Raw genomic sequence first — 12,789 nt, forward strand, 5'->3', positions numbered from 1 at the left:
GACACGTTTAATGGGCTTTTTCTCACAAAAAGTATTTTTGGACGTGCCTAAAATTTATGTGCCATTGTGTACTTTACTGAATTTTTTAAAACATTGAAAATTTTCATTATCTTAATAGATATATAACCATGATTTAAACTACGTAAATATACATATCTATCACGATTCGTACTATAAAAACAATTTAAATAATTACAAGATAAAAAGATTGTTTTATATACAACGTTTTTAAATTTTCTGTTTTTTATTTTGATCAATATGCTCAAACTTGTACCTACTTGATATGAACTAAATAAAAAAACAAACAAACAAACAAATACAGACTACTAAAATGTAATTTTGACATTTCATTTTGAATTCCATAGTAACACACGTATATATTAATAATTTAGTTGCTAGGACCACCCTCTTAGCAACCAATAATAGTCTTGTACTTTTTACGGATATTTCTGATATAACTTTCCATACAAAACGGAACTAACTGAAAATGAATTCAATTCTGCTTAAAGATGGCTAAAAGTATTAAAAAAATACATGGCATCGTGTTCTGATATATTCTAAAAGTTTCAAATTTCTAGCTAGTCGGGAAGTTAGTTAAAAATCGATTGCAAGATTTTTACTAGACAAACAACCACTGGACAAACAAGAATACGAGCTAATAAAAACGTTGTAAAATATCTTTTCATTTTAATGATTTTTCTAAATACTCGAGACATAATCTTTATTTAGGATTAAAACTAAATATTTTAAAAGCAGATCCCTATAAGTGAACAGTATCTTTTTGAAGTTATACTTCTTTTGGCGCGTTTAGGAAAACAGATCAGAGTGTATTTTTGGCCTGTGACGAAGTTGCGCGCGCTGATGTAACACATAATTTATTATTTCGGTCTCAAGGGTACATGCGCATGCAAATAGTATCATTTAGTTAGTCGTTCGATACAGCCAAGTATAATAGAGCACGTGTTGTAAATATAACCAATATTGTGTCATAAAAATATATATGTATATAAACAAATTTCTGGAGACTAACATTCTACACTGTTAATATATATTTATTAAACTTTATTTATATTGTAGTGTATATTTATTTTTCATTGTAAAGATTGTGTATCAAGAATTTAGGCTATATTTATTTAAGTATTATTTATGAGTAAAATTATCTATCAATAAATAAATAAATTTTGTGAATTTCAGTTGGTAAATAATTTTAATTCATCATGGGCACGTTTGAATCGATTATAACCGCTGTATGGCAAATATGAGTTTTGGTCCAATACAATAATTAAATTACAATTATCATGTGCTATATGAGACACAGATGAATCACGTATGTTTTCATCAATCTAATCCACTGTGATATTAATAGACTCAGGTATCGGCTTATTTTGTTTTGTTACGCCAAAGAAGTATAACTACTAAATAAGTAAATAAGTACACACACCCATTTTTTTTTATTTTAATAATTAAATATATGAAGTATGTATAACATATTTCAAAATTATAAAATTTATTATTTGGTTTTATCCAACGGATAAAAGTTTTTATAGAATTAAAATACTTTTTAAAATATAAATTAATCGCTCCTTTGAAAAGTTTCTGTTGTCGACTTAGTACGTGGCATGGTAAATACATCATGAATTAAAACTAAAATTGTAATCCTGCAGCTTACTGGAATGCTGTGCTAGTGAAATTCGAGACAATTTTTCATTCTGTGAATAACAATAAATTGGTTTTAAGAGGAGGGAGTAAAGGACACCCTTACCGGCTTTATTTTTCTTTTAATTTACTCTAAAAGCTGTATTTTCTCTCAGCTGAAATACAAATATTACCAAACAACACAATAAATATGCATAATTTTACGTTCTCAAATCTTGCGAATTATTCGTTGAATAAAAAATAATTTATTAACACAATAAATAATTTATAAGCCGTGACGTATCGTTTTATATTAATTTAGTTTAACTTTGGCACTATCTATAGTTATGGTCTAAGTCATTTTTCTTCGTTTACTTAAAAAATAAAAAAATAAAACGGATTTATTGAAAATAACATTTTCTAGAAAGTGGTGATATAACAAAAAGGATCAAAGTTTGCCTCAAAACTCTGGTTTTCTCCATCTTTCTATATGGTGCTAAGACTAAGACAATAAAAGATTTCTTTACGACGTGCATATTAAAAATTCCATGGACGATAATGACGACAAATATTTCCGTTTTGAAAAAATAATGTATATTGCCGCTTCTCTAAAATATGACTACAATAAGTTTTGCAGCTCTTTGGGAATTTATCCAAAATGAAAAACAATAATTTAGAAAGGCTCATCATCATCGAGAACATCTCACATCCCTGTAACAACAATTCTAATAAGTACGTGATCTTAAAAGTTTATAACTAATAGAACCAACATTTCAATCAATTTAAATAATATTTACTAACAAGTTAAATATCGTATAGTATTAATTTTCAATAACTTCATTATTTTTCTATTTCAATTCAATAACATTATTAACAGATATTATTTGGATGAGTCACAGGAAGATTGATAATTCTAAAAAGAAAAGCACTCATACGCTAGTGAAAGATATGAGTTAGAATACTTTATTTTTCTATATTCTATAGGTGCGTTTCATAAATTTTTAAAAATTATATATTTTTATTTATTGATAATATAAAATATTTCCTGCTCTGTTCTTGTACAGTTGAGTAAAGTCAAAAACTGTTTTGAAAAAAAAACAATACGAAAACCAGAGCACCCTTAAATTGTAACCGTGTTTTCTCGTAAATCGTATGAAATGTCTCGTTATTCTTTATTCGGCACGTCTATAAAATCGAAATAAGTGCGCGTAAAAATATTTTTTGAATAAAAGCAGGCATATGCTGAAAGCTTTTATTCGACTTTTAAACTGTAACCCGACGACTTTAAAAACGCGCTGTGCTTTTGGGACATCTATAAGAAACTTTGGTTGGATTACGCACAGATTTATGGGTACCCAATGAAAAACATCTTCTTAAGTAGATTTAGATTCTTTTTCAAGAGAATGTATAAATAGATGATGCCATAAATAACGTGTGTGAATTTGTCACTAAAGAGTATGTGGTTAGTTCTAATATAGATTTGAAAACCTGAAAGGATTTTTTATTGTTGTCTATCAGTGGCGTGCGGCGACTTTTACTCATAGGGATGCTATCATACCGAACATTAAATTTACTGCTTAATCTTCTTAGAGTTTTGTACCGGGAAATGTGTATTTGCACAATAAAATAAACTGTTCTCACTTAGTGCCGACAACATTAAAAAAGATAAAATTCCCATCGAATATTGATGGTTTTCACAAATGATCGACAACTTTACTGTCAAATGGTAGATTTTCACTATGGAAATAAATAGTTCTCACTTGTCAATAGATTGTTGTAACACTCAAAAATGAATAGGTATATCGAAGGAAAATACATTATGGTTAAATTAATAAAAGAATATTTTAACATGCGAATATTTTAAATTGTACATATAATATTCACACATAATAGAATATAGTAAATATATATGTCTATGAATTAACTCATCTAAAAAAGAAATCATAAATTTAATGAAACAAATTATTATATAGATAAAGCATACCTATTTAAATTTTATTTTGTGTCTTCAAAAATATTACATCGTCATTTTTAAAGCTAAGGGTGGTCCCAGAAGTACCCAACCTAACAAAGAAAACACAAAAAAATTGGATTTTTTTTTTATTTCTCTACGTAGTCTCTTTTCAGGTCGATACACTTTTTCCAGCAATGTTCAATAGCTTTGATACCCTGTTTATAGTGATAATCGTCGAGCTCCTCAAAATAGCCATTAACCGCTGACTCCACCTCTTCATTGTTGGCAAATCTTTTACCACCGAGCCATTTTTTCAAGTTTGGAAACAGAAAATAATCCGAGGGGGCTAAATCTGGCAAATAGGGTGCGTGAGGAAGCAATTTGAACTTTAACTCATTGATTTTGGCCATCGCGATAACGGATGTGTGAACTGATGAATTGTCCTGATGAAACGAAACTTTCTTTTTTGCCAAATGCGGTTGTTTTTTCTTGATTTCATTACTTAAACGCTGCAATAAGTTTGGATAATACACGCCGTTGATTGATTTTCCTTACTGAAGATAATCAATGAAAATTACCCCACGCGTATCCCAAAAAACTGACTCCATGACCCTGCCTGCAGATGGAACTGTCTTCGCCTTCTTTGGAGCCGATTCTCCTCTTTCAGTCGATTATTTTGACTGTGATTTCGTCTCAGGTGTAAAGTGATGGACCCATGTTTCATCCATGGTTATGAATAGATGCAAAAACTCTGCTTTATTGCTGTAAAACTTTGCCAAACACTCGATTGAAACATCCTCACGATGCTGTTTTTGTTCCATTGTGAGTAATCGCGGCAGACACCTTGCGCACAGCTTTTTCATGTCCAAATTTTCAGTCAATATGTGATGTATAGCACTTTTTGAAATGCCTATTATGTCTACTAGCTCGTGAAATTTCAGTTGACGTTCATCCAATACCATTTTGTGGATTTTCGTCACCATTTCTGGCATGGTCACCTCATTTGGTCGACCACTGCGATGTTCATCTTGGCAGCTCGTATAGCCTTGTTTAAACTCAGCCACCCAATATGTTACTGTTGTAAACAAAAAAACAGACACCCTCAGAGCAAAATCTAGCGCCGCTTTGATAATGGTTAGACTGAAGCCTTTCAAATGAAAGTATTATATCACATAAATATGACCATTTTTTTCCATGTTTACAAATTCACTGAGAGCGTTCACTATTGATGGCTGACAAATAATTACTGAACAATGTAGCATCGTCAAACTTCAAACTTAGGCTTTATAGGGTTTTTTTTTTTTTTTTTGAATTATTAGTAACCATGTCCTTGCTTTTTCGTACAAGGTGGTTGTTAGTAATTTTGAACAATCACAAACACCCAGGCTTTGAGAAAAACACATAAATGTTTTTGTCATGACCGGGAATCGAACCCAGAACTCTCGGGTGGAAGGCCAGCGCCTTACCCACTGCACCACGAGAGCCGCCGGCTTTATAGGGTTGGTACTTTTTATCATGGTCACTATTTTCAAACAACAACTGCTATCTATACGTCAGGTCAGGTACTTCTGGGACTATTGGTAACTAGTCAAAAACCAATGTTTTCTTTCATATCACAATAATTAACCCAATGTCAGTAGTCAGTACCTACTAGTCAGATTCATTTTTAGAAAAAAAAATATTCAGCAATAAAATCGCATTACCTATTATTTCATATCTAATTCTTACAATAATAATGTCAAATGTTAGAATAAGATACAATAATTACTTTCAATTCATATTCGACCGACAATTTCAACAGTAAAGTCATACTTTATTTGAAAGATCTAAAATATGGCGTGACCATAGCCGACAATAATGACATTAACCATGAGTAAGGATCATTACTTTTGCTTTGTGAATTTCCTCCTTTTTCTATATGATTAGTTGTCGAAATTCAGTTTTCTTATATTTTCAAAATGTTTGAATATTTCTTGCTGGTGTGAATTTTGACTAAGTAACACGATGTGTAATTAATTCCCACCTTTTTGTAACTAACTAAATCTTGGGAAGTGGCAGATAAATAATATAGTGTGTGGTATTGCGAAATGGTACTTCTGTAATATTCTCGAAATATGTACATATTATTAATACTATATTATTATTATCCAATTATTAACCAATTATATAATACATATTACATAGGTATGATTACCTACGAGTATATACAAAATAATATTCGGTAGTATTTTAGGTAATAGTTTAGTAATAGGTTTATAGTAAGGACACTGCGAATTTACAGCATCTATGAACCGTACACCACTGCGGGTCTAGGACGATTTGGCGCCGGGACAACTGGAAGCCACGCAATTCGAAATTAAATAGACGTTAGGTACTTATAGTTACTTTAAAAAAATATATTTAATATTATTATTTATATTTAAATTATTATATTATGATTTAATAGTTGGTGAGAATTTAAATATGCACACGTAAATAATGATTTAATCGTGCATATGTTTTAGTTCCAACGAAATAATAGTTTTTATTTTATATAAAGCCTTAAGTATGATAATTATCAATCCGCAACATTATGTTAAGAGTAAAATGAACTAAAACTACTAAGTAGTAGATAGAAACTGATTAAAATTCTTCGTCTACGTTATGTATACTTGTCTACGACAGTGCGGCGTCCAATTGCCCTGGCGTCCAGTCGTCCCATTTCCACCACTGCTGTATATAATAATTATGTCTTCTCTCTTTTATTGTAGATTTTATATTCGTATTTGTATTAATTGAAAACATCTTCGTGGTATAGTTTTTGATACATATTAATTATGGTAAAAACAAATATCTGTAATAAGACTAGGTAATGAAAAATTATTTTTTCGAGTTTAGAGTCATTAATATAATATTATTATTATAGATTATGATAAAAAATAGATGTTAAAACCACTTACTCAACATATTGAGTCCATGCTCTGAGTTCAAATCAAGGAACACAATAATAAGGGATTTGTTATTTATCATATAATACGAGTATATGTACTTAAGCACGCTAAACAATAAATGTTATTTTCTGTCAGTTTCAAAATAATAATTAAATTTTATTATGTAAATTACAGAACATTCAGGAAGCTTGGATTTTTTTGCATTTCATGGAATGATTATCACTAAATACCAAATTGTTGTCTTAGTCTATGGTGACTGACTGTTGAATATCTATCTGATTAATCGGTTAAGTGGTTCAAACACATATAAAACCATATGTGAAATGAATACGTATATTAATTAAGGCGCTAAGTACCAAAAAGATAAAAACTGACATTTTTATAGAAAAATGTTCTACATACCAACGCCAATAACTTCAACTATAGTCTAAGTGCCTCAAGCAAGTCAAAAAAATACAGCAAAATAATTAAACCTGTCGACGTTGTAAGTCCGTTGGCGTGTTTTATTTATAATGGTGTAAATAGCACTGCAGTGGTCAACGGCATTCAATATAACATAGCTGACGATGGTGTGTTGACACTTGCGAGTTCTTAATACCTAAAACTATAGAAGCTGCGGTGATTCCTTGACACTGTAAAACTACATTTTTCAAAAGGTCTGCTTCATAAAATTTTACTGCAATGACTCGGTATTTTGTAACTACAGGCAATACTACTTTTTGGTACTTAGAGCCTTATTTAATACATGTATTCAAATTACCTGACCCAAGATTTCAACCCGAGAAATGGAATTCATAAACGGATGCTTTATCCTCTCTTCCGACACAAGTACGTCAATGGACTCATTTGAAAGTAAAAATAATATTATATAATATATTAATGGTATGCCCACCATGGAGCAGATATTAGAAAGTTTTCTTCTTATTTCATCCATACTTTAATCTCACAGTTTGTTTTCATCTGCGATTAAGTGTGTTTCAATCAAATGTGTTACGTAACCTTCACTATTAATAATCTATAGTACCTACGCCGATATAGTCGGAAGAGTGATTACTCTATCTAAGTAGAGTAAGAAATAGTTTTTTGATTGACAGAGCCTTGTTTCGGGAAGCTAGTAGGTACCATCTGTGAATTGTTTCACTCAACATAAAAATTACGATCATGTTGTTTTATGGTCAAAAATTATTTTGTTCAGAAAACAACCGCTTAGATTATTATAAATATTAATGGATATTAAAACGTTAAGCATCTACTTTTAGTATACGCTACGAATGTGTTATTAAGGTTCTATTGCAAACTTTCGTATATGTGAATTTAAAAGCCTGTAAGTGACTTGAATAGACCGTATAGGACATCACAGAAAGCAAAATTGTGGGAGATATAATAATAAGAAGTCGCCCCTTCGTGTCAGTGACCATGAACAAAAAACTGGCCGTGTTTATTTAGGTCTCTGGGGTAGCTTGCAGGAAATAAATCAGACAATAATATATAATCTTGGATACTAAAGAAATAAAAACAATAAAAATGACATCTTTTTATGAGGATATCCCACTTTTCTATAGATTTATGAAACGCTTATAAAAATTACATTGGTTTTATTTGATAATTTACATAATTTTTGAAATGTTTATATTGAAATTTTTAAAAGCAATGTATTGTGCTATATTACATGTCCTGATTCTTATTTAAATAGTATTAGAGATGAAAAAAATATTGAATTACAACAGCTTTAAATACTTATTCGATTATCGACGTGATTATCAATCTCCATACACAAGAGAACCAAGATATACAAAGCTGAAGCTTCTAGACTCTGATATAACAATGATATCGATATTAAGTATCAACAACTTCACATGTTAATATTGTTCATGTCCCATACCGCCTTGACTAGTGCAATACTTAAAGACATGCATGCTAGGGAGCACCTTATCTAATATCCACTGAGCATTAGAAATAGCTTATATATTTCTTACTAAAGCTGGCTTTGAATTACAGTAGCGTCATTGTGACTTTTACAAGTTAAATAATTTTGATCAAAATGTCGGTCACTTAAAAAACGAGTAATATTGTCATAAACCGCATTAACATCGATAATCAGGTAGTATGTATTAATATTAAACTCGGTCGTATTGAAAAATCTTTACAATAATCTGTCGCAATTTTACCACACCGTATTTTAGTGGGTCTTAAAAAATTCTTTGTAAATTTCCGGAATATTTTTAAATAAATATAATTAATTCATTATTTTAATTATCGAATATTTATGGTAGGTAAGTCTAATGCCAAAGTATTGTTTAAATTGTTTTGTTAATTATAATTTACAAAATTATCCTAGATAGCTTGATGGTAGAAGAAATTTACTATTTTTTACAATATTAAAAACATCTAGAAACTAATAACCCTTCAATATTTTATTTGACATAGATTGAAATAATAATTTATTGATATGCAGCTTACTACTATCATACAAACTAATGTGGATATAAAATGTGCTAAACGTATCAATACCATATTATGTTATTTTTTTTACTATTAAGATACACGGGTGAAAACGCTTGCATATAATTTTTCAAGCAAGTCTAGTGTACTATTCGAACTTTTATAAGCTATTTGTCGAGTCGAAAAAGAAGATAAAGCTAATTAGCGTCAACTTTAATTCTGAGATTTATTTACCAGAATTTATTTTTATGAAATATTTTGTCAAATCGTGAATAATACTAGGTTCATTTAAAATAACTGAAATTATTTACTTTTTTATTTAAAATAGTGCATCTAATGTTGCTAACGGAGAATATTTATTATTATTTACTATTTTAGCTGTACTTTATAATAATATGTACTAAAAACTTCTGAAACCAGGTAAAACCCATACGATTAGTCGCAGTCTGAGTAATTTTGCAAACAAAAGAGCATTTGGCCACCGATTAATGTGTTCATATACATTATAGTTTGGTTAACTATCTTTTAACGCCCCGTAACTACAATTTCATACGCAGCGAATATAATCGCGCGACACAAATTATCGCGATTATTATTCGCTGACGGAGACGAATCAAGCGCTTTCACATTGAGCGGACTAGAATTAATACAATAACGAAAAAACATGATAATTAATTAATAAAATAAACAAGATAGAAACAGTCACAAACGAGGCATGATATTCGCTGATTGTAAAAATCGTGAATTAGCTCACGATTCCGGACCCAAATGGCGGACGTTTGTCAACTAAAACTACATATATATTAGTTTAAATAATAAATTTATAATATGCATAATACTTACTAGAAGAACTTCCCGTAACACTGGAACTCTGACTAGGAGGCGTCGGCCACGGCGGCGTACTCTTGGTGATAACGGTTGATATTTGTTGAGGCCCACTTCTTGGAACCACTCCAGCCAATCTTGTTGAACCAGCGACCCCAGTCCATGCTGTTACATCAGGTGCTGGTGGAAACCCTTTCTCGCTCTGAAGAAAAAAAATACACAAAACCATGAATAAATAAGTTATTACACATTTTTTTCATTGAAAATGTTGCTTACTACTAGTTGGATGATTTTTTTTAAATATTTTTTTCATATTACGATACATAATATTACATAGTGTCTAAATGGATCTTTTAAATTAAATATTTTTTTTCAATTATTATTAATTTTAAATTTTTCTTTTACTAAAAGTCTTTTACTAAAAAAATACAATAATGAAATGATATCATTTAATATTAAATATTTCAATAGGTAATAAAATATAGTTTTTATTGAAATATAAAATATAATCTCCGTTATTTATATTACATTGATATTTTTTAAGAGAGTAAAAACCATTTTTACCAAATATTAAAACATTCCTGTGTGATAGTTTATAATTCAAACTATCTGGAGTGTAACTGAGTGTAAACACAAAAACTATCCTGCATCCGATAACGGATAAATAGTGTATAATATTATCTAATCTACGGTGAAGTGTCATAAATTAACATCCAAACTTTTTCAGTCACGAAAATACCTAAATTATCTTGTTTAAAAGGAGTAGTAGTAGTAATTAGGTATTTGACAGTATACTCAATGGTACCTCGTGATGCAGTGCATAAGGAGCTGGCCTTCTATCTGGGAGTTCCGGGTTCGATGAGGTCACAATATGTTTATGTGATTCTCTCAAAAGCCTGGTTTGAATCATTTGACTCAAATGGAATAGTAACTTAAACACATTAGAATAAGTTCAATGTTATTCCTAATATAACATGAAACATATTATATGAGAAAAAAAATTGGTTGAACTTCATGTAAATTTTAAAAGTTGTCGAAATTCCCATGTTCTTTTATCTTACCTGAAAAGGAATGGTTTTAGAAGAACCTGCCTTGTTCTTTCTCAAACAGATATTTGCATTAAATATAGTACTTAGTACCTATATTCATTTTATGAACAATATAATGAATTTATGTTTATTCATATGAATTAATACATATATTTTTCCACTGCATGTACATATTTCTTTGAAAATTTATTTTTATTTTAAATAAATTTGCTAATTATATATGTATATATTCTTATTTTATTTTTCATTTATAGCAGAAAAATTAGACTACGTTCGTCATCTGTTATTTTCATACATCGTTCTCTATTCGCAAATATGGATCCCGGCAAACGTTAAGTTCTTAACTGTGCACGTACTTTTGTCTATGGAGACGCGCGTATCTTTGTTGATACACTACCATTGCCAACATTCATCCATTTTTCAAATCGCCAATTATTTCTTTAAAACCTGACACTAATGAATTTAGTTATACATCACTGTACATAATTCAAATCTGCGGAAAAATAAATGTAGATTTTCGTAGACCTAACTTAATTTTTTTTTTAAACGGTACATGTTTCAACACGCACGTTAACATGATCTTATTCACTACTTCATTTATCGTTTGTTAGTTTATGGCTATGGCCGTATGTTATAGCTTAGCCACTGGGAAATGCCAATAGAAATGGCGTATTTCAAAAGAATACTACCTTATTCTTAGGTCAATAATTATTATAAAGCAAACATTATTCGTAGAATGTTTATCACATTTGAATGGTTAAAAACATAGCTTATAATCGATTTGCCCATTTTTGAATAATAAAATGCCTAATTCTTGTCAAATTTTGGATCACAGAGATTATCAATATATTTTTTTTTGTAAATATTTCACTATAATTATGTTGACATAAATTTTACTAATAGTTTTATAAATGCTTTTAAAAATTAATAAATATAAAAAATCTTAATACCACTTCACATGGACGTACTGAAATATGACTATATTCTAAAACATTAGAGCGAGAGGTTTAAAAGAATACTATTTTATGTAATAAAAATAATTTATGCAGTCATCAAATGTTTAAAATAAATATAAAGGATAATAAGGCTTCAAAATTATGTAAATAGATTATCTAAAACGTTTAAGAAATGTCCAGGATCATGCTTTGAAAATAGTATAAAAGCTCCATTTTGACGTACGCTGAGCATGTCCCCCCTTTCACGAGTCTTTGCTACTAGTATTTTATAAGTAATGACTTTTAAGAAAGAATCTTCGCTACAGATTTTATCAGACTTTAAAATAAATTGTTAGCCATTCGCCCAATACATTGAACCCTTGTACTGGATTAAGCACATATTGAGAAAATAATATGTGTATTTTACGTGGCGTAAAATCGAATGGGTTACCTACGTTTTTAGACCTGTAAACCCTTTGCGGCCTATTTGTAACAAATGAAAGGGTTCTGAAAACAGTACCAGAAATTTAAAATCCTTCTCATCTTTTTACACCATTTTTAGACTCATGGTTTCAGCATTAAAAATATTTTTTGATCATTACATTGCATAGTAACTATACGTCATTATTGTTGAAATAGGTAATATTATTATTTTCTTTTATTTTGTTAACTGTAAATTCATGGTGGAACTGCATTGTATTGTTGTTTAATTTAATAAAACCCATTTTTTTTTGTAGTGCTTATTCCATTTTTAATCAATAAATTAGGACCGGTTTCGTCCGCCTCAGAGGGATATTTTCAACTAAATACATTTTTTTAAAACAATATTTATCAAACAAAATTCAATTCAAATCAAACAATAATCTGTCGCTTTAGATTTTGTTTGATGTTTGTTGTTTTAAAAAAATTATTCAGTTAAAAATGTCCCTCTGAGGCGGACGAAACCGGTCTTAATTTATTGATTAAAAGTGGAATAAGTACTAGAAAAAAATACGTTTTATTAAATTAAACAACAATAT

At 29.7% G+C, this 12,789-nt stretch overlaps 1 protein-coding gene across 1 annotated transcript in view; it reads right to left on the bottom strand.

Moving 5' to 3' along the window:
• Nucleotides 1-12,789, bottom strand: part of LOC147066098 (uncharacterized) — a 173,237-nt gene that overhangs the window by 138,217 nt on the left and 22,231 nt on the right. Inside the window, exon 2 of the mRNA XM_085955724.1 lies at nt 9,805-9,988. Coding sequence (XP_085811850.1) covers nt 9,805-9,988 — 184 coding nt within the window. The remainder of the gene's footprint in view (nt 1-9,804; nt 9,989-12,789) is intronic.

This window comes from Rhyacophila brunnea, unplaced genomic scaffold, assembly GCF_057557595.1.
Source record: "Rhyacophila brunnea isolate RB1 unplaced genomic scaffold, BYU_Rbru_1.0 scaffold_5, whole genome shotgun sequence".
NCBI classification, from domain to species: Eukaryota; Metazoa; Arthropoda; class Insecta; order Trichoptera; family Rhyacophilidae; genus Rhyacophila; species Rhyacophila brunnea.